The sequence below is a fragment of the Erythrolamprus reginae genome, chromosome 6 (assembly GCF_031021105.1).
Source record: "Erythrolamprus reginae isolate rEryReg1 chromosome 6, rEryReg1.hap1, whole genome shotgun sequence".
Lineage (NCBI taxonomy): Eukaryota > Metazoa > Chordata > Lepidosauria > Squamata > Dipsadidae > Erythrolamprus > Erythrolamprus reginae.
The window spans coordinates 82,243,754-82,267,415 of record NC_091955.1 but is presented as its reverse complement, the minus strand read 5'-3'; the positions used below and the strand labels follow the sequence as shown (position 1 = coordinate 82,267,415).

At 40.6% G+C, this 23,662-nt stretch overlaps 1 protein-coding gene across 1 annotated transcript in view; it reads left to right on the top strand.

Annotated features, from left to right (window-relative positions):
• Positions 1 to 23,662, top strand: part of LOC139169784 (sodium- and chloride-dependent betaine transporter-like) — a 92,148-nt gene that overhangs the window by 37,413 nt on the left and 31,073 nt on the right. The window contains exons 7-12 of the mRNA XM_070756423.1: positions 4,770 to 4,904; positions 10,173 to 10,276; positions 12,212 to 12,336; positions 13,002 to 13,114; positions 14,779 to 14,916; positions 19,536 to 19,638. Coding sequence (XP_070612524.1) covers positions 4,770 to 4,904; positions 10,173 to 10,276; positions 12,212 to 12,336; positions 13,002 to 13,114; positions 14,779 to 14,916; positions 19,536 to 19,638 — 718 coding nt within the window. The remainder of the gene's footprint in view (positions 1 to 4,769; positions 4,905 to 10,172; positions 10,277 to 12,211; positions 12,337 to 13,001; positions 13,115 to 14,778; positions 14,917 to 19,535; positions 19,639 to 23,662) is intronic.

The window sequence follows — 23,662 nt, the reverse complement described above, 5'->3', positions numbered from 1 at the left end:
CAATATTTAATTGGCCATAACAGAGGTCAGTTTCATGGCCCCTGGGCCTTCTGGCAAAGCCAGGTCTTTGTGGCCTTTCAGAAGGCCAATGGGATGGGAACAGTATGGACATTGGGGGAGAGTTGGTTCCATAGAGCCGGAGCAGCCACAGAGAAGGCCCTCCCCTGTGGTCCCACCAACCTGCATTGCTTAGTTGATGGAACCTAGAGAAAGGCAACCCTGTGACAACTTATTGGCCTCTGGGTGGTATGCAGCAGGAGACAGTCCTGTAGATAGTCTGGCCCTGAACCATATAGGGCTTTATAGGTGATAACCAACACCTTGAATTGTGACCAGAGACTAATTGCAAGCCAATGCAGCTCATGGAGCATAGGTGTTATATGGGTGTACTGAGACAGCATATGCAATTGCATTCTGGACTATTTGCAGGGTGTGGGTGTGTACTCTTTTGGCAACCAAGCAAAAAAAGGTTTGTCTGATGTTTAAATGTTGGATAATTATTGTTTAATCTTTAGACTGTTAACCTCTGACGTTCTATGGAATATTACATCATTCCATTCAATTCCAGTGAAGCATTCATACTTTGGTATGCTGCCTAAGTTAATAATAGGCTAGATCAGGAAACATAGAAACATAGAAGATTGATGGCAGAAAAAGACTTCATGGTCCATCTAGTCTGCCCTTATTCTATTTCCTGTATTTTACCTTAGGATGGATATATGTTTATCCCAGGCATGTTTAAGTTCAGTTACTGTGGATTTACCAACCACGTCTGCTGGAAGTATGTTCCAAGGATCTACTACTCTTTCAGTAAAATAATATTTTCTCATGTTGCTTCTGATCTTTCCCCCAACTAACCTCAGATTGTGCCCCCTTGTTCTTGTGTTCACTTTCCTATTAAAAACACTTCCCTCCTGTTCTGTCGGGCTCTCTGGTAGACTCCTCCCAAAAATTCACAGGTACAAATTTCAGACACACACATGTTTGAAAATTCAAAAGAATGTTCTTTATAATGAAAATTCACTTAAATCAAGCCCTCTTTTGGTATAGCGAAGAGCACTCGTCTCCAAACAAACTAGTAATTTGTACAAGTCCCTTATCAGTTCTGTGATACTTAGCTTGCAGCTGTGAGGCAATTCACAGTCCTTCTTCTTTCACAAAGTGAAACACACTTTGCTCTGGTTTAGTTTCAAAGCGGGGGAAAATCAGCACACAAAAAGTCAAAGTCAGTAAAGCAGTCACGAAACACAACGATCAGATAATCCTCCACAATGGCCAAACCCACAGGCTGCTATTTATAGCAGCCTCACTAATTACCACAGCCTCACCCAACCACAGGTGGCCTCATTTTCTTTGATAATAATCTCTCAGTTGTTGTTGCCTATGCATCGCTCTCCGCATGCATGGCTGTATCATTAACTCTTGTTCTGAATCCAAGGAGGAGCTAGATAATTGATCTCCTTCTGAGCTGTCTGCCCCACTCTCCTCCTCCCTGTCACTCATGTCTTCTTGGTCAGAGGAGCCTTCATCAGCAGATTCCACCGGGGGGCAAAACAGGCCTGCAGCATGTGGATGTCTCCCCCACATCCACAATCCTTGGGGCAGAAAAGGGCTAGAGCTAACCACAACACCTCCTGAACAAAGTAGAAAAACTGACGTTACTTCTGGATAAGGGAGAGGTGTTGTAGATAAATAGGAAACCATATCTAAACTCATTGATTTGGGCAATATTTGTTCATGCTTTGATTGTATGCCAACTTGGCTACTGCACTTGCATTAAATGGGTCTCTCCTGGAAAAACATGTGGAAGTTGCAGTTGCTGCAAAATGCACAGCTACATTGCTCAGCAATCCCTAAGTGGCATTGGTAGCAAACCTACTAGGCACGATTAAAGTTGCTGGTATTAATTTTTAAAGCTGTGGATGGTTACTTAGGAGCACATTTGCAGTTAGGAAGTGTCTGATTATTAAAAGACAGTACTCCCATCATTGCTAGAGGCCCATCATTTTGGCAAGCAATAGATACAGTGGTCTTCTCTTGCATTTGCAACCCAAATTATGACACACATTTCTTGGAAGTTGCGTTGGGTCTCCACTTTCCCAATTAAAAAAACCCCACCCTGTAATAATAAAAAAAACCCTTTTAATTCTTGCATTATTATTCATATTATGCTGTGTTTTAGAATTTTTAACAGTCGGTTTCATTTCACATTTTTTATTGAGACGTGTTGGTATTTGCCAGGATAGAAATGAGAACTATAAATCAGACCAAGCAAATTCAAGAATCTTAACTGATATTCCTTAATTGAAAGCCAAAACACATAGTGTGGAATATAAATATATTTCCCACTTGGCTACTTACGTTATAAGATCCAGTGGTAATAGAAAGCATCGGTTTTGATTAAATTAGCATTGCATTAAAGTTACACTGAATTAAGAAAATGCAAATGAATTCTATTCAGGGGGAAAAACCCTGCTTTTATTGATTCCAGGGGGATACAGGAATCAGTGTATGGATTTCAAAATGTACTTGCATCATGTACTGCTGTTGCAACATCGAACATTTCATCAGTCTGTCAGTTCTATCATGCTCTTGTTGCAAGCCAGGAAACACAAGTTGCTGCACTACCATAATTTAAAATAGGTTGTGCTATTTAAGAACCTAAGAAGAGCCCTGCTGAATCAGGCCAAAGCCCATCGAGTCCAGCATTCTGTGTCACACAGTGTCCCACCAATTATACAGTGATACCTCATCTTACAAACGGCTCATCATACAAACATTTCAAGATACAAACCTGGGGTTTAAGATTTTTTTGCCTCTTCTTACAAACTATTTTCACCTTACAAACCTACCGCTGCTGCTGGGATGCCCCACCTCCGGACTTCCATTGCAGTGAAGCACTCGTTTTTGCACTGATGGGATTCCTTTGAGGCTCCCCTCCATGGGAAACCCCACCTCCGGACTTCCATGTTTTTGCGATGCTGCAGGGGAATCCCAGCAGGGGAATCCCAGCATTGCAAAAATGAGCGCTTCACTGGCAACAAAAGTCCAGAGGTAGGGTTTCCCAGCGAAGGGAGCATCAGTGAAATTGCAGCACTGCAAAAACACCGAAGTCCTCGAAACCCCACCTCCGGACCTCTGTGTTTTTGCTTCGGGTGCTTTGGCTGGCAAAGGGGTGAATTTTGGGCTTGCATGCATTAATCACTTTTCCATTGATTCCTATGAGAAACATTGTTTCGTCTTACAAACTTTTCACCTTAAGAACCTTGTCCTGGAACCAATTAAGTTTGTAAGACAAGGTATCACTGTATATTGGGGTCTTGAGCCAAAAGAGGTGAAACCCTCCCTTTCCCTTGACCCCCAACAAATGGTACTCAAGGGAATCCTGCCTGCCTCAACCAACACAAAGGCGGCACCATTTCAATAACCACCAATACATTTGGCATTCATGAATCTGTCTAATCCTGTCTTGAAGCTGTTCTGCCGGCCTGTCCCAACCGCCCATAATTACAGGGTAATTAGTCCAGAAAGACACATACCACACAACAGAAGGAAAACCAAAAGTCTTTATCAACAGAAAAGCAGAAAAAATCTCCCTTTTAAAATGTCAAAGGGATTTTCTGATACACACAAGGCACAGGTTAAATGCAATCCAATTTCTCACCCAGTAACTGGGAAATTGAGTCCAATTCCAAAGTCCAGAAAGTCCACACGCAGTCTTGAATAGGGAAACAGCAAAACCACGATCTTGACGAAAGAATGAATCAGATAAACTTCCACAAGGCTAAATCAGCACGCTGCTCTTTTTATCTGTAGCACTAATTACAGCAAAGGCTGGCTGGGGGATTCTGGGAGTTGAAGTCCAGATATCTTCACGTTGCCAAGATTGGGAAACACTGCCATAGACAACATTCCTCCAGCCTTCCTGTTCGCTATCATCCTCTGGAGTCCATTTAAGCTCACACCTGCGGCTTTTTCTTCTTTTAACATAATGTTTATTAGGTTTTCCATTAAAAAAAGACATACCAGACAGACAAACAAAAAACCCATTTAAAATGGAGCGAAAAAAATACATAAATCAAAACAAATACAAAGAATGATTACTCGCTTTTACAGCTTTTTCAGAATGTTTCTATATCTAATTTGAAATACTGTAATTAGACAATTTAAAACTACGTTGCCTCACCCTCTGCACCCAGTGACTAACCGTACTTCTGTCAACTGCAGATTCTCCATAAACTGTACACAAACATTCATAAATGTTCCCAACAGTTTCTTTCTCTGCAATGGGAAATTCAATGACGACATGCTGCTTGTAACGTACATCACTTATAGACGCCATTTCCAAACATTGCTGTAGCTACACTATCTGTCTGAAGAAACACAAAATTTATACACACACTCCTGACAATTCAAATAATGTATATCTAAAGTTTCGTATTTGTACCATTGCTCTAGGCCAGTGTTTCCCAACCTTGGCAACTTGAAGATATCTGGACTTCAACTCCCAGAATTCCCCAGCCAGCATTTGCTGGCTGGGGAATTCTGGGAGTTGAAGTCCAAATATCTTCGAGTTGCCAAGGTTGGGAAACACTGCTCTAGGCCAAGAAAAAAAATGTGGTGCATTACTTCCTGGGTGACCCTCGTAGATTTGGGGCCAGGGGTTGTCTGCCCTGTTCCTCTTCTGGTGTTGATTAATTGTTAATAACTTTGAAGGACAGGGGTCTTGGCTATTCACTAGTTTTAATGAATTTTTGTTTTATTCCCAGGTAGTCTACTTCACTGCCACTTTCCCTTACCTAATGTTGATTGTGCTGCTAATTCGAGGAGTCACTCTCCCGGGGGCTTTAGATGGAATTATATTCTACTTAAACCCAGACATTGCCAGACTGGCTGATCCTCAGGTGAGTTGTAACTCCTTTCATGTTTCAGTAGGCAAATCATGCACGCTTCAAATGGACAGGTATGATTTCAACTTTTCATGGACACAATGCTCCTGAAAGCGTTATTGCAGCTTTACAAAATCATGTCATTAAAGCCAAGTGACTTTTAAATTAGAGGCATTTTTCTGGAAAAAGATGTGGCTGCTTTAAAGAAATGATGACCTTTTATTGGCCATGTCTGTTGTGATTCAGCCTGAGGCTCCTCAGGGACCGGCTGCATCTCTGCTGGATCCAGGCCCGGAGGAGGAGGACAGTGAACAGGAGGGGGAGGACCAGGCAGACGGGGGAGAGGAACGTCAGGAAGAGGATGAGGGGGAGCAGCCTGAGAGCCCCGGGGGGGAGGGCTCTCCCCAGCCAGTAGCCTGGCTTCATTGGAAGAGGAAGCACAGGCTATAATTGACATGAGACAGAGACGTGCAGCTCAGAGACGGGACCAATTAGAAAGGTATTGACATCACTGAATTGGCAACAGCTGGGTTTGGGTGTGGTTCTCCTCAGCAGGGTTTAAAAGGCAGGCAAGCCCTTTTAGCCATGTGGAGCGTTATCAACTTGAAAGTTCTGTGACCCTGCTTTGCTTCTCGGCGTCTCTGATCTTGGCTTGTGGCCTAGAAGACTGGAAGACTTGGGGGAGGCGTATGTTTGTTATCTCCAGTGTTGTTTTTGACAGCAAGAATCCTGTTTTACTTCATGGCCTTCGTGAAACATCTTTGAAGTTTCAGCGTGTTCCTGTGTGTAAGGACATTTTCTGTTACCCGTGTTTGCTTTGAATTCTATAAACTGCCTTTGATTTTTACCAGTGTGTCTGGATTCTCTTTTTGGGTTGGTGTTTGCTGGAGGGACCCAGACAGAACAATGTCAAATTGATTTTGGATGTCCTGAAAATATGAAATAAGGGCAGCTGAATTTCGTAGGATCAGAGCTCCCTCCTAGTTAATATAAGGAGCATGGACTGGTCTACATTTAGTTATTGTCTTTTATTCAGTGTTACTCTTTTCTCTCAAAGTTTTGCATCATCTACAAGTCTATGCAAACATTCACACAAGATAATTTGTATTGGTTTTTGCCTGCTGTTTTGGTTGGCTCTGGCCCAGCTCCTGCCCCAGGGAATGGGGAGGTGGATGCAGGGGAAAATTCAACATGTCACAGGCCTGTGTTATTGCCGACAGAATCAGTTCAGAGTTTAGTTTCCTCGGATGAAGAAGAAGGTGGGAGTGACTCGGCAGAGGAGGGCTTGGCAAACAACCCAGGCAGTCAATCTCCCTTATCTTCCATTGATTCAGATGATGATGTTTTGGACCCACGCAAGCGCAGAATTATGCGTAGAAGAGACCAAATAAGAACATATTACTGCAAATAAGGAAGGCCACTTGTGTTTGGGTGGGGCTCCAGTAATTAGGGCTGCTGCTATAAATAGCAGCAGGTGGGTTTGGCCGTTGTGGAAGAATATCTGATTGGAGTTCGTCAGGAATCTTGTGTTGCTGGACTTTGTTACTTTTTCACACCTTTGAAACCAAAGCAGAGCAACGTGTATGTGTGTGTGTGTGCCACTTCGTTGGAAGAAGAAGGGATGTGAAGTTTCTTCACAGGTGCTAGCTAAGTACTTAATGACTGCTTAAGGGAAATCGTACAGAATACCCAGTTGTTTTGGGAAGAGTGCTGTTTGAAATACAAAAAGAGTGCTTTGTTTATTTTGAATTTTGTGATAAAGAACATTGTTTTGAATTTTCAAACGTGTGTGTGTCTGAAATTTGTACCCTTGAATTTTCGGGAGGCTCCTATCAGAGAGCCCGGCAGAACACCTGCCATACATGTATTTTGTGCCTATCCTATAGAATAGAATAGAATAGAATAGAATTTTATGGTGCACTTATGCAAGCTCCTTACTGACCTCTAAGGAACCTGGAGAGGTCAATCGTGGATAGTCTAAGGGAAAAATGTTGGGGATTTGGGGTTGACACTACTGAGTCCAGTAATGAGTTCCACGCTTTGACAACTCGGTTGCTGGAGTCATATTTTTTACAGTCAAGTTTGGAGCGGTTAATATTAAGTTTGAATCTGTTGCGTGCTCTTGTGTTGTTGCGGTTGAAGCTGAAGTAGTCATTGACAGGTAGAACATTGCAGCATATTATCTTGTGGGCAATACTTAGATCGTGTTTTAGCCAACGTAGTTCTAAGCTTTCTAGACCTAGGATTGATAGTCTGCTTTCGTAGGGTATTCTGTTTCGAGTGGAGGAGTGAAGGGCTCTTCTGGTGAAGTATCTTTGGACATTTTCAAAGGTGTTGATGTCCGAGATGTGGTATGGATTCCAGACAGATGAACTGTATTCAAGGATGGGTCTGGCAAAAGTTTTGTAGGCTCAGGTGAGTAGTGTGAGATTGCCGGAGCAGAAGCTGCGTAGGATCAGGTTAACAACTCTAGAAGCCTTTTTGGCAATATTGTTGCAGTGGGCTTTCAGAACCTGCTGGATTTCACCCCTGATCCTATATACATCTTTTCCTAAGATATTTAGATTTTGCATACAATTTTTCCAAACACTCATTTTTAAAAGTCGATGTTTAAGCAGAAGAATCTTTCAAGAGAGTAGTCCCTGTGGATGATTGCATGCTCATTTCTGTTTGCAACAAATTCCTTCCTGGATGATTGCACTGTTTCCTTGAAAAGAAGTCTTCAAAAGATTTATTTGACATGCTTGCTCTTAACTGCTTACCTGAGGGATTGTCAGTAATATAACATCTTAAGCATGACCTAATAAATCCAGTCAAACAAAATGCACATGAAAGCATAAAATACCATCTATCACTTTTCCTTTTGGGTCCTCTCCAGGTGCATTGGCTTAAACACCTGTTGTCCCTAGCCACTGTTGTGCTGGTAGCTGGGGATGATGAGTGTTATGGTCTGATGCATCTGGAAATTGCTACATTGGGGAAAATTGCAACACGTACATTAAGAACTCTCCATGGTAGCACTGTGGACTTGGAAACGTTAAACCTGGGCGCTAGCAATTCTTCGATATGTTTTGTAATCTTCGGAACCATCCTACAGTCGCAGTGTACCATGGAAGTCTAATGAAAAAATCCAAATAAATAAATGAGGCTACTAGGCACATCATCACAGAAAAGTTATTTCAAAGCCACAACCATATTTGCCCAACCTAACAGGCCATATAAAAGGGAATAGAATAGAATGGAATGGAATGGTATAGAATAGAATAGAATAGAACAGAACAGAACAGAACAGAAAAAAAATTAATTGGTCAAGTGTGAATGGACACACAATGAATTTGTCTTGGTGCATATGCTCTCAGCGTACATAAAAGAAAAAGATACATTTGTCAAGAATCATGTGGTACAACACTTAACAATTGTCATAGGGGTCAAATAAGCAATGAAGAAACAATCAATATTAATAAAAATCTTAGGATACAAGCAACAAGTTACAGTCATACAGCCCTAAGTGGGAGGAAAAGGATGATAGGAATGATGAGAAAAAACTAGTAGAAAAGGATCTGAGTGAGAGAAATACAGTATATTCAGAATCTTTTGTGAAGACTTCCAAAGTTATTTTCACATTGATGGAAAAGATTTTAGATTTTGATTTACACATGTCTCATTTGTGAATTTTTCAGTGATGCACCCTTTGATTTGATCACTTATTTCATCACTTCCGACTCTTCGTGCTCCAATGTAACTGCTTCTTTGAGTTCTTATAAGTTCCTGCTTGTGTCATTGGTGATAGTAGCAGCCCCCTTATTTCTGTCGACTTCTTTTTCCATTGACTTTAATTTTTCTAAGCCTTGGGATCATCACTACGGTAGTTACTGTTGCCTTTGCATTAAATTATGCACAATTTTAAAGCTTTAGCTTCATTATTGATGCTTCTAATGAGCAGTATGGTTTTATTTCATCTAATATTGAATTATTTCTTCCTCTTCAAAGAGAGTCCAAAGTATTCTCAACAGATTTTCCAGCACCAGGATTCAAAGGCATCCATTTTCCTTCATTAAGTCTTTCTTATGGTTCCACTTTCACAGCTGTATGGTACTACTAGAAAAGCACATGAATTCAGCAATATGTGTTTTTTTCAAGTGTGATGCATCTATACTGTAATATCTAAACAGATCTACCATAATCTTTCTCCTGTGTAGGAAATTCCTCTCTATTTTGTGGATACAGCTAGCATATTTATTTATTTATTTATTTGTTTGTTTGTTTGTTTGTTTGTTTGTTTGTTTGCTTGCTTGCTTGCTTGCTTGCTTGCTTGCTTGTTTGTTTGTCCAATACACAATACATATGGAAGAGAATAGACATGAAGTAATATATATCAAGATAATATGTAAAAATAGAGAAGATATATGAAAGGAAGAAAATATATATGATATATGAGATAAAGGAAAGACAATTGGACAGGGGACGAAAGGCACACTAGTGGATTTACGTACGCCCCTTACTGACCTCTTAGGAACCTGGAGAGGTCAATCGTGGATAGTCTAAGGGAGAAATGTTGGGGGGTTAGGGGTTGACACTACTGAGTCTGGTAATGAGTTCCACGCTTCGACAATTCGATTGTTAAAGTCATATTTTTTACAGTCAAGTTTGGAGTGTTTAATATTAAGTTTGTTGTTGCGGTTGAAGCTGAAGTAGTCATTGACTGGTAGGACGTTGCAGGATATGATCTTGTGGGCAATACTTAAATCGTGTTTTAGGTGCCGTAGTTCTAAGCTTTCTAGACTCAGGATTGTTAGTCTATTTTCGTAGGGTATTCTGTTTCGAGTGGAGGAGTGAAGGGCTCTTCTGGTGAAATATCTTTGGACGTTTTCAAGGGTGTTGATCTCCGAGATGTGGTATGGGTTCCAGACAGATGAGCTGTATTCAAGGATGGGTCTGGCAAAAGTTTTGTAGGCTCTTGTGAGTAGTGTGAGATTCCTGGAACAGAAGCTATGTAGGATCAGGTTAACAACTCTATAAGCCTTTTTGGCGATATTGTTGCAGTGGGCTTTAGCACTTGGGTCATTTGATATTAGTATTCCAAGGTCTTTTACTGAGTGTGGGTTGGCTGTGAGAATTTGTTTATTCAGTTTATATATATCTGGTGAATCTTTCAACCAAGGACATTTATTACCCCGTCAACCTCTTCTCCAACTATTTTCTTGGGGTGGCATTGGCAGCTAACATGTTCTTCTTGATGATTCACCTCCTGACTGTAGAATTATTATCCTTTTCTTGTTTCAGGTATGGATGGATGCAGGCACTCAGATCTTCTTTTCATATGCCATTTGCCAAGGATGCCTGACAGCTCTTGGCAGCTACAACAAATATAGCAACAACTGTTACAGGTAGAAGTAAAATGCCACTTTTAATTTCTGCAGATTTTTAAAGTTTTGTAGTATCAGTCACTGTGTGTTTACAATCCACTGGATTCTTTAATATACAATATATTTCCTTGTAGTCTGACAATTCTTCTGGAATGCAGGATCTTCCACAATGGTTCAAATTGTTGCCGTTCATCTTCTATTCCGTTTCTTGCTTCATATAATGACTCATTTCTGCAAATATGGATGTAGACACAGAGAGAGTTGGGGAGACGGGAGACATGATAGAGTGTTCCAATATTTCAGGGGTTGCCACAAAGGAGAGGGAGTCAAACTATTTGACATGCAGAGTTTTTGTTTAAATAATGGTATAACAACTTACCCAAATAATACTTTCCAAAAATAATAGTTAAATTAAAGGTGAATAAAGCAAAAATTTAACAATAATTAAGAGTGATCAAATAAGCATGTTGGTAGAAGTAAAACAACCATGACAAAAAAAAAACAATCAAGGGTATCCAAAGATGGGCTACAAGAATGGTGGAAGTCTTAAGCATAAAATGTATCAGGAAAGACTTAATGAACTCAATCTGTATAATCTGGAGGACAGAAGGAAAAGGGAGACATGATCGAAACATTTAAATATGTTAAAGGGTTAAATAAGGTCCAGGAGGGAAGTGTTTTTAATAGGAAAGTGAACACAAGAACAAGGGGACACAATCTGAAGTTAGTTGGGGGAAAGATCAAAAGCAACATGAGCAAATATTATTTTACTGAAAGAGTAGTGGATCCTTGGAACAAACTTCCAGCAGACGTGGTAGATAAATCCACAGTAACTGAATTTAAACATGCCTGGGATAAACATATATCCATCCTAAAATAGAATACAGAAAATAGTATAAGGGCAGACTAGATGGACCATGAGGTCTTTTTCTGCCCTCAGACTTCTATGTTTCTATGTTTCTATGTATTACCAATAGTTATAGATACCTTGGGAGTAATCCCAAAACAAGTCCAACAATCCTCCAACACTGGAAGTTTTTAAGAAGATGTTGGATAACCATCTGTCTGAAGTAGTGTAGGGTTTCCTGCCTAAGCAGGGGGCTGGACTAGAAGTCCCTTCCAACTCTGTTATTGCTGTTCCTGTTGTTGTTCCTGTTCCTGTTCCTGTTCCTGTTGTTGTTGTTGTTATTATTATTATTATTATTATTATTATTATTATTATTATTATTATTAATATAACTCTGGAATATCATGAATGCACAGCTGTATGATCTAAGCACAGTACACAAAATTGTCTGTTACAATGTCTTACCTGTCAATGACTTCTTCAGCTTCAAACTCAATAATACACAATCGATACAAACTCAAGATTAACTGCTCCAAACTCAATTGCAGAAAATACGACTTCAATAACAGAGTGGTCAACACCTGGAATGCTCTACCTCAGTGTTTCCCAACCTTGGCAACTTGAAGATATTTGGACTTCAACTCCCAGAATTCCCCAGCCAGCAAATGCTGGCTGGGGAATTCTGGGAATTGAAGTCCAGGTATCTTCAAGTTGCCAAGGTTGGGAAACACTGCTCTACCTAACTGACTCCATTGTTACATCCTCTAACCCTCACAGCTTCAACCTTAAACTGTCTACTGTGGACCTCGCCCTGTTCCTAAGCGGTCCATAAACGGAATGTGCATAAGCACACCAGTGTGCCTACCATCCCTGTCCTACTGCCCCCATTTATTTGTATTCGTTTCTTTCATTCATATCCATGTTTGTATTTATGCTATCTTGGATGTGTTTGACAAACCAATCATCAGCACAGACAGATTCACCAACAATCAATTGTGTAAGGCAGCTTTTCATGGAACAGCGTGCATACTCTGACAATATCTTTAACACCATCTGATGACAACAATTTCTCTCTCTCTCTCTCTCTCTCTTTCTTGAATTTTCCACAGAGATTCCTTCATGCTCTGTTTCCTGAACAGTGCCACAAGCTTTGTGGCAGGCTTTGCCATCTTCTCTGTCTTGGGCTTCATGGCTCAGGAACAAGGAGTCCCCATTTCAAAAGTAGCTGAATCAGGTAAGGATCTGAGGGCTGCAGAAGAAGTATAAATTATGGACTATATTTTAGGAATAGGACCCATAACCTAAACTTAAGACTCTCTTTCCCAATTTGATTTCAACCCAATTCATGCTGGCTTGAATTATGTGAGTTGTCACTGTGCTAAAATTGGGGGAGGCCTTCCTTAAACAATGTCCATACAAGTTGTCTACAACATGGATGTCCAAGCTTGGCAACTTTAAGATTGGAGGACCTCAACTCCCAGAATTCCCCAGCCAGCTGGCTAGGGAATTCTGGGAGTTAAAGTCCACCAAGCTAAAAAGTTGCCAAAGTTGGTGATCCCTGCTCTACAAGATGGGTAGAGAAACTCACATATGTCAGATTTTGTTGATGTTCTCCATGCCTATCTGCTTTTGTCTCCCATACCCAGAAGGAACTAGATTGTAATACACAGGTAGCCTCTGATATCTGTGTATTTGTCTGTCTTAATCCAGTAAGCATGTTTGATAAGGCAGAAGCTGAAAACCCGTATTCTTTGCATGAATTCCCATTCAACTCCAATCATCGTATCCAGTGGGATAAAGTTTCAACAGGAACTGTGATCTGATAACTGTTGAAGGGATACTAGTGCCTCACCTTAAGCTAATAAAACATTGCTTTGCTTCTTTTTGTTTGATTGATAGGTCCCGGCCTAGCATTTATTGCTTATCCCAAAGCAGTAACCATGATGCCTGTATCCCAGCTGTGGGCCTCTTTGTTCTTCCTTATGCTGATCTTCTTGGGGCTGGACAGTCAAGTATGATAATTTTTTTTAAAAAAATGATTAGACCTTCTAATGCCGAGGTGTCAAACTCAAGGCCCAGAACCTGGGAATACCATGGGGTTCTTAGATCTGGGCAACGGGGCTGCTCTGGAAATACTAAAGGACTGGTCCACATTACTTCTGCCAGCAAAAATGGAGCTTGAGAGGGTTGCAGGAGGCCATGGGGGCTGAAAATGGAGCTTGGGAGCCCGTTTTTGCTGGCAGAATGCTCAAGCCACCACAGGTGGCCTAATACAAGTGGTGTTGAGCTGGCCATGCCCACTCCAGCCCCACAAGGTCAAACACAACCCTGATGCAGTCCTCAATGAAATTGAAATTGACACCCCTGTTTTAATGTACAGTATTCCTAACTCCATCTAATTTGAAGAATGTAGAATATTTTAATATTTTTGTATGTAATACATCTTGCAGAATACAATTTTGTTTGGGTTGTGGTGGAAAGGAAAGAGCCCAATAATAAGTGATGCTCAGCATTAGTGGCTTATATAAATTGGGAAAGCAGAATGTTGATCTCATGCAACTAAGATGCACAGATTTTTTTATGGTACAAATGCAGATGTAAGCTCTCTTGTGATGGATTCTTTTGGCTTTTCTTCTTCGAAATGAATTGGGGGGGGGGAGTTTCCCTTATGTAGCTCTTAAGTAAGAAGTAAGAACTTTGCAAAGTATTTACTCATATATTCATGTATGATGCACAAGGCCACCAGACGCATAATGCCAGTGGATGGTTTCTTCTGCTGAGCATTGATCCTTTTAGCTAAATATTTATTTATTTATTATTTATTTATTTATTTATTTATTATTTGGATTTGTATGCCGCCCCTCTCCGAAAACTCGGGGCGGCTCACAACAAGTGAAAAGACAATCCAATACATAATCCAATTAATTAAAATATTATAAATTTAAGAAAAACCCCTATACTAACATACACACACACAAGCATACCATATATAAATTCAACGTGCCCAGGGGAAGATGTTTAGTTTCCCCATGCCTGACGGCAAAGGTGGGTTTTGAGGAGTTTACGGAAGGCAGGAAGAGTAGGGGCAGTTCTGATCTCCGGGGGGAGTTGGTTCCAGAGAGTCGGTGCCGCCACAGAGAAGGCTCTCCCCCTGGGGCCCGCCAACCGACATTGTTTAGTTGACGGGACCCGGAGGAGGCCCACTCTGTGGGACCTAATCGGTCGCTGGGATTCGTGCGACAGAAGGCGGTCTCGGAGATATTCTGGTCCAGTGCCATGTTGTTCTTGAGGCTGTTGGATTGTCCAGCAGAGTTCTTTATCCAGATTCGGGATTTGAACAGATTTTTACAGAAAAGTCCTAAGAATTAGAAAGTCTCCATAAGCAAAACTTATGGCTCCTTCTGCCATAAAACTCAACTCGTGTTCAGTATTCACGTGCATGTAGGAAGAATTCTTAAACCTCATCTGGTGTGTGTATGTGTGTGTTGTGAATGATGGGGAAATATATCACAAGCCTAATGCGGGATGTGTTAAGAAATGCACATGTGCTAAAATTGCTACAGGAAGCTGATAGGTAGCAAAGAAATAAAAAGGAAAGAGAAAGGGGGGGAGAAAGTTAAACAGATTGAGATCTAGCAACTTTGGAATTTATCTTCTGACATACTTTCTTCCCTAGTTTGTCTGTGTCGAGAGCTTAGTGACCGCCATCGTTGACTTGTTCCCGGAAGTCTTCCGTAAGAAAGGACGTAGGGAGCTGCTGATCCTGGCCATTGCTGTGATCTGCTATCTCATTGGCTTGGTGCTGGTCACGGAGGTGAGAAGTGGAGGTCAGTGGGGAGGTAAAAGGACACTGTAAATGACATGCTACTACTGGGATATTAGCGACTATTCTCCAACACTTCAGCCCATAAGTTACCCAAATCATGATGAGGCCACAAAATGCATTGTATTTACATATACATTCTCCCCTCTTCCTTTTCCCCAGCATTCTTCCCTATGTTCAGGCAGCTGTTCCAAGAAATCACTATCCCGTGTTGAGCTTTCTTTTACAAGTGGTGCTGCTTCAGATGTTCTTGGGTTGTAATTGCCATCAGACCAAGGCAACATAGTCAGTACTGTATTTAGAAACATTGACTCTTGTTGTCCAATGTCTACAAGGTCACACATAATATATCATCTTTCTTTTATCACATTTTCTCCAAGTTCTAACAATGAAATTCCTGGAAATAGATGAAGTCCCTCTATGAAGGAAATGAGTTTGCAGAAAGCAGTGGCATATAAATCTAATTTAATAATAATAATAATAATAATAATAATAATAATAATAATAATAATCAAAACTACTGTGGGACCTCCGACTTCAGACTGACCGAATTCTGAAGCATAACACACCAGACATCCTGATTGTGAAGAAAAAGAAAGTATGGATCATCGACATCGCAACCCCAGGGGACAGCAGAATTGAGGAGAAGCAGCTAGAGAAATTAGTGAAATACGAAGATCTAAAAATCGAGCTGCAACGACTCTGGCATAAGCCAGTGAAAGTGGTCCCAGTGGTACTTGGCATGCTGGGCGCAGTGCCAAAGGATCTCAGCGGACATTTGAAAACCATCGGAATTGACAAAATCTCCATCTGTCAATTGCAAAAGGCCGCTTTTCTGGGATTGGCAAATATAATTCGCCGCTACATCACGCAGTCTTAGGTGCTTGGGAAGCGCCCGACTGGTGATGAAATACAAAATCCAGCATAGTGACCTCGTTTGCTGTGTTGTATTGACATAATAATAATAATAATAATAATAATAATAATAATAACAACAACAACAACAACAATAATAATGAACTGTTTCAAAATTTGACTGAAAAGAAGGAAGGAAGGAAGGAAGAAAAATAAAGGAAGGAAGGAAGGAAAATAAAGGGAGGAAGGAAGGATGGAAGGAAGGAAGGAAGGAAGGATGGAAGGAAGGAAGGAAGGATGGAAGGAAGGAAGGAAAATAATGGAAGGAAGGAAGGAAGGAAGGAAGGAATGTGCACAGTTATAATTTCAACTTATTCAACACATATGCAGGATTGTTTTAAAAAAAATATGGCATTCTTGTTTCCCCAGTTAATCCTCCCAATTAACTAGACTGAATGGTTAATTCCTTTCTGATTGCTACTCAAGTAACAAGTGTGCTACTTTGCTTCCTTCAAAGCTACTTACTGAAGATAGCATATCTTGCAGAAAGTCTATAATCAGTATAACCATTGTGATATTATTTTTTAATTGAAACTTGAAAATGGAACTTTAATGATCAATTGATCATAACCAAATAGAGAAGAGCCTAGTGCAGGTAATGAGATTCATTATCCTGGACATGAAGAAATGTTTTAACAAAAGAGTAATAGTGGGTATGGGGACGGCTACAAAGATATGAAATCTGTTATCCTTGTTTCTTACTCTTATTCTGGGCTATATATAGGAGAAAGCAATAAAAGGGATGACACGATGCTATGATAATAGGAGAAGATGACAAGGGAGAGGAGAGGAGAGCTACTACATAAGTTTAAGTGTGCAAATGGATAGAAACAGAATATGTTAAAGAATCAACAGAAATGTAAAATCTGTCCTAAGGAAGCAATAAGTAATAATTCAATAAACTAAACAATTACCCTCAGCTTTCTATCACACAACCGCACCAACCAATTAAGCTTCAAAAGGGCCAAAAATGCTTACTGAATTTGGGTGAGGCCAAGGACAGGCAAAATTTATCCACAGGAGAAAGTATGGCATCTCAGGATCCCTCCATAGCTGGATTACAGCATTCCTGTCAAACAGACAACAAGTGGTCAAAATAGGAAGCACCATATCCACCCCTGTCCCAGTTAAAAGAGGTGTTCCCCAAGGTAGTATACTGGGACCACCGCTCTTCATTCTCTACATCAATGGCCTTTGCAATTACATCACAAGCAACTGTCTCCTCTTCACCGACGATGTAAAACTCTTCAACACCACCGATATCACAACTACTCTCCAAAAAGACCTTGATGCTGTTTCTGAGTGGTCTAACACATGGCAACTCCAAATCTCAACTAGCAAATGCTCTGTCCTACACATTGGAAAGAAGAATCTGAACTCCAAATATAAACTGAATAATCAAATTATCACAGATAATCCCCACTCGGTTAAAGACCTTGGTATACTAATAACAAAAGATTTAAGTGCCAAAGCCCACTGCAACAATATAGCCAAGAAGGCTTCAAGAGTTGTAAACCTAATCCTACGTAGCTTCTGCTCTGGCAATCTCACACTACTTACCAGAGCTTACGAAACTTTTGCCAGACCCATCCTCAAATACAGCTCATCCATTTGGAACCCATACCACATCTCAGACATTAAAACCCTTGAAAATGTCCTAAGATACTTCACCAGAAGAGCCCTTCACTCCTCCACTCGAAACAGAATACACTACGAGACTAGACTGGGCCTAGAAAGTTTAGAACTAAGACGCCTTAAATAAGATCTAAGTATTGCCCACAAGATCATATGCTGCAACGTCCTGCCTGTCGGCGACTACTTCAGCTTCAACCACAACAACACAAGAGCACACAACAGATTTAAACTTAATATTAACTGCTCCAAACTTGACTGTAAAAAATATGACTTCAGTAACCGAGTTGTCGAAGCGTGGAACTTATTACTGGATTCCATAGTGTCATCCCCAAACCCCCAACACTTTACCCTTAGATTATCTACGGTTGACCTATCCAGATTCCTAAGAGGTCAGTAAGGGGCGAGTACAAGTGCACTAGAGTGCCTTCCGTCCCCTGTCCTATTGTTCTCCTATATCTCCTATACCTTTCTTCTATTCCTATATCTCTTCTTCTATTCTTTCATTGATATGTTCTATTACTATACCTTCTTTTCTATTATTTCTTAGATATATTTTACTATGAGTATCTCCTCTATAACCCTCATCATGTATTTTACTATGTGTATATAGATATATACCCACTAAAACCTTCATTGTGTATTGGACAAAATAAATAACTAAAAAATAAATAAAGTTGCATGGAGAAGAAAGCAAGAAGATTGCGATAGTTTTTGAGCCTTGGACAGCTCCAAAATGGCCTTTGACTGCTTGCTGTTTCTCCCTGGTTACAATTCAACCCTCTGACTTGAGTGTAAGACCTGAAATCCCTCAGAATTTTGAAAGGGGTGGGTTTGACAGGTTTTCAAAGACTGCCTTCAAAAACTAATCTTGAACCAGTACAGCTTTCTACTGAAAATTTGTCACTTTAAATCAAAAGTTATGACATCCACTCCCCCCACCCACCCCCAGACAGCTAATCCCTATTTTTCCTCAGAGATACTCAGTCATCAGTGTTTCTGAGGTCTGGATGGGTTTTGGCAGCTGGTTTACTTCAGTGTGCTCCAAGCCAATTGCACTTCTACCCAGAATGCTTTGTTTTCTTGTAGCTTGGTGTCTCTGCTCAAATTCCATCTCAGGACTAGAAATAGAGACAATCAGAATGGTTACCACAACGCTTTGCCATTTGTGTCCTCCAAATCTGACTAGTGTTTCCTAAATGTTAATTTGGGCTGGAGAAGACAGGAATTTGAATCTTGCACATGCACAACATTAATATATTGGTCAGAGGTGACACAGTATCATCCCAGGGCACTGCCTTCCATTGAGGACCTGTATACTGCATGAGTCAAAAAGAGGGCTGTGAAAATATTTACTGACCTCTCGCATCCTGGACAGAAACTGTTTCAACTCCTACCCTCAAACCATTGTTATAGAGCACTGCACACCAAGACAACTAGACACAAAAACAGTTTCCCCCCCCAAATGCCCTCACAAATTATCACAAATAATTCCCTCAACACTATCAAACTATTTACTAAGTCTTCACTATTATTACTACAGTTTTTCTCATCATTCCTTTCACCCATTTCCTCCCACTTATGATGGTATGACTGTAACTTGTTGCTTGTATCCTTAAGATTTTTTATTAATATTGATTGTTTCCTGATTGCTTATTTGACCCCTGTGATAATCATTAAGTGCTGTACCTAATGACTCTTGACAAATATATATATTCTTTTATGTACACTGAGAGCATATGCCCCAAAGACAAATTCCTTGTGGGGCCAATCACACTTGGCTAATAAAGAATTCTATCATCTATCTATCTATCTATCTATCTATCTATCTATCTATCTATCTATCTATCTATCTATCTATCTATCTATCTACCTACCTACCTACCTACCTACCTACCTTTCTGTTCTGTTCTGTTCTATTCTATTCTATTCTAAATATGACCTCATTGCCAAGTGGCCAAATTTTGATCATGTGACCTTGGGGATACTGCAATGGTTCTAAGTGTGAAAAATGTTGCTTTGTTGCTTTGAGTTCTGACCCTTTTGCTTTGTGGTTCTTGCAGGGTGGAATGTATATCTTCCAGCTGTTTGATTATTATGCTGCCAGTGGCACGTGCCTTCTCTTTCTCGCCATCTTTGAAGTCATCTGCATTGCATGGGTTTACGGTATGTAAGGCCCAGTGAAGGACTGCAATTTTGTTTTACTACCACACTGTGGGCATGACTTATTGTAACCAGGAAACAAAATCGAGTTTGACACCCCTGCATTAGACAAACACAACTCCTGTGTGCTTCTGTGGCCTAATTTTTCATCACACTTTAAACAAGGGTTAAGGCCAGGGTAGGTGTGGCCAAATCGACATCACTCGTGTCAGGGGCAGCTGTGGTGGCCCGAGTGTTCTGCCTGTGAAAATAGGCTCCAAAGCCCCACCCCTGAATAAAGGTAAGTATAAACCCGGGGGGCAGGCAGGGGGGCAGGCAGGAGGGCCATTTTTCAAGCAGCAGCAGAGGACAAAACTTCCAAATAGTAAAAAAATTCAGAAAAAATGTCAAAAGAAAAAATGGCGGCACCCACAAACCAGCACCAACCAAACCAGATATGTGACGCCATTGTGATGTCACCAGCAGGTTGCTGCCAGTTCAATCAATCCAGTCCAAACCAGGAATAACTCACCCTTCATTAAGACAGACATTTGGACAAAACTGTTCCAAACCCTAAACTACTCACTCTCCCTTCCCCCAAAAAGAAAATAAAAAATAAAAAAAACGGAGGAATTTGATTTTTGCCCTCATCTGCTTAAGAGTCCCAATATGGAGTCTGATAGGCTACATATTATTATTATTATTATTATTATTATTATTATTATTATTATCATCATCATTATTGTTACTATTGTTATTATTTCATTTTCCTATTTATATCCCACCTTTATTATTTTTACAAATAGCTCAAGGTGAACCTACATACTACAACTTATGAGTTGGATTGGGCTGAGCGAGTGTGACCGGCGTAAAAATTACCCAGCTGGCTTTCACGCTTAAGCTGCTACTAGAATTCACAGTCTCCCGGTTTCTAACCTGATGTCTTAACCACTAGATTAAAGTGGGTTCAAGGATGCATATTTTGATCTGAATTAAGTACTGCAATTTCTCCCCTTTTAAATACAGCCACCACAATATGACTTATCATATAATTACCTAATATCAAGGAAATCAATGCAAATCAAAAGAGTATTGAGCCTTATAAATATCTCCTTTTACAGCAGCAAAAGCAAAAGAAAAGTAGCACACACATTTCCCCCACTTATTGCTGGCTCAAGCTGCCAAGATTTCTAGTCCTGATGATTCTGCATTTCTAAAGCATTAGAGGGAACTTATGTTGAATCTCAGTGGCTAAGGAAGAAAGCAAGAGAAATTACTGAATCCAGCTGAGGATTTCCCTTTAGCATCTGGTAGCTATTGTGGGAATCAATTGCTGGATCTGACAGGCTTTGATTTGATCCAGCGCACTTCTTATATAACGTTCTTAAGCATCTTAATTACCATAGATGCTATCTGCAGGCTCTTAAATGCTTCTTAATACTTAGAACGAGGATAAAATCTTTACATTTTTTTTCTAACTGAATGGGCTTCACTTATTTGGTTATTGTTCTCTCGGGCTCTCTGGTAGAATCCTCCCAAAAATTCACAGGTACAAATTTCAGACACAAGCACGTTTGAAAATTCAAAACAATGTTCTTTATAATGAAAATTCACTTAAACTAAGCCCTCTTTTGGTATAGCAAAGAGCACTCGTCTCCAAACAAACTGGTAATTTATACAAGTCCCTTAGCAGTCCTGTGATACTTAGCTTGCAGCTGTGAGGCAATTCACAGTCCTTCTTTCACAAAGTGAAACACACTTTGCTCTGGTTTAGTTTCAAAGCAGGGAAAAATCAGCACACAAAAAGTCAGTCAGTAAAGTAGTCACGAAACACAACGATCAGATAATCCTCCACAATGGCCAAACCCACAGGCTGCTATTTATAGCAGCCTCACTAATTACCACAGCCCCACCCAACCACAGGTGGCCTCATTTTCTTTGATAATAATCTCTCAGTTGTTGTTGCCTATGCATCGCTCTCCGCGTGGCTGTATCATTAACTCTTGTTCTGAATCCAAGGAGGAGCTAGATAATTGATCTCCTTCTGAGCTGTCTGCCACACTCTCCTCCTCCCTGTCACTCATGTCTTCTTGGTCAGAGGAGCCTTCATCATCAGATTCCACCGGGGGCAAAACAGGCCTGCAGCATGTGGATGTCTCCCCGACATCCACAGTCCTTGGGGCAGGAGCTGGGCCAGAGCTAACCACAACAGTTGTGATACTAGATTTGAATTTGAAGGGTTTCTTTTTCCACTAGTGAGATGATGACAGTAGAACAGACTCATTTTTTAAGTTACTTTCTGCAGTTTTTACAGTTGGGCTAAAATGACTCTCCCCACTATAACCTAATTGTAAAGGATCCGAATAATCTACTTTTTTATAGTATGTTCAGTCCAGTTAGCCACTAGAATAGAATAATAGTAGTTATAAGGAACCTTGGAGGTCTTCTAGTGCAACCCCCTGCTTAGGTAGGAAACCCTATATTACTTCAGATAAATTGTTATCTAACATCTGTTTAAAAACTTCCTGTGTTGGAGCATTCATAATTTCTGGAGACAAGCTGTTCCACTGATTAATTGTTCTAATTGTCAGGAAATTTCTCCTTAGTTCTAAGTTGCTTCTCTCCTTGTTTAGTTTCCACCCATTGCTTCTTGTTCTATCCTCAGGTGCTTTGGAGAATAGCTTGACTCCCTCTTCTTTGTGGCAACCCCTGAGATATTGGAGTACTGCTATCATGTCTCCCCTCATCCTTTTTTTCATTAAACTAGACATACTCAGTTCCTGCAACCGTTCTTCATATATTTTAGCCTCCAGCCCCCTAACCATCTTTGTCGCTCTTCTCTGCAGTCTTTCTAGAGTCTCCACATCCTTTTTACATTGTGGTGACCAAAACTGAATGCAGTATTTCAAGTGTGGCCTTACCAAGGCATTTATTAAGTAGTATTAACACTTCACGTGATCTTGATTCTATCCTTCTTATAATGCAGTTTAGAACTGTGTTGGCTTTTTTGGCAGCTGCTGCATACTGCTGGCTCATAATACAATACAGTTTTATCTGTGTCTCCATTAACGTAAAATCATGCTACCCACCTCAGGAGACTATTTCTCATTGTATCACTAGACTCTTTGGTCTAGTGGTTAAAGCACCAGGCAAGCAAGCAAGAAATTGGAAGTTCAAATCCTGCCTTGGATGACCATGGCCCAGTTACTTTCTTTCAGCCCAAACTATGTCACAGGGTTGTTGTTTGGGGGAAAATAAAAAAGAAGGAAGGATGTTGGATATGTTCCCCCACTATTTGTAAAGTTATTGTAAAAAATTGTAAAAGCAATAAAGGTGGGATACTAATAATCAAATGAAAAAAAATATTTCCTATTAGCAGAGTGACTGGACTGTCTTAGTCAATCATTAGTGATGGGCGAACGCACAATTCGGGTCCATACCTAATTTTGCAGTGTTCGGTATGCCGAACACGAACACGAATTTTTTTGAAATTTCGGGCAAACTTCGGGGTCACGTTCGGCATTTGGAGCTTTGATGTCACCAGCAGGTTGCTAAGGACGCCAAGGTGATAACTTCTTGGATTCCATGGAATCCAGGAAGTGATCACCTTGGCGTCCTTAGCAACCTGCCGGTGACGTCAAGACTCCGCCCCCGGAATCACTTCAATCAGCTCCTTCAAAGGAGGTCTTCACGTAAAAATAAACATTATTATTTTTACGTGAAAGGACACCGCAGCGGCACTGCAAGCAAAGGGCGGTGCTTTCACGTAAAAATAAACATGTTTATTTTTATGTGAAAGGACCACCCTTTGCTTGCAGCGCCGCTGTGGCGTCCTTTTTCGTAAAAATAATAATGTTTATTTTTACGTAAAGACCTCCCTTTGAAGTAGCTGGGGAATCCCTCCCACGAAGAGATTCCGGGGGCGGAGTCTTGATGTCACCGGCAGGTTGCTAAGGACACCAAGATGATCAATTCCTGGATTCCATGGAATCCAGGAAGTGATCACCTTGGCATTCTTAGCAACCTGCCGGTATACGTGATGTCAAAG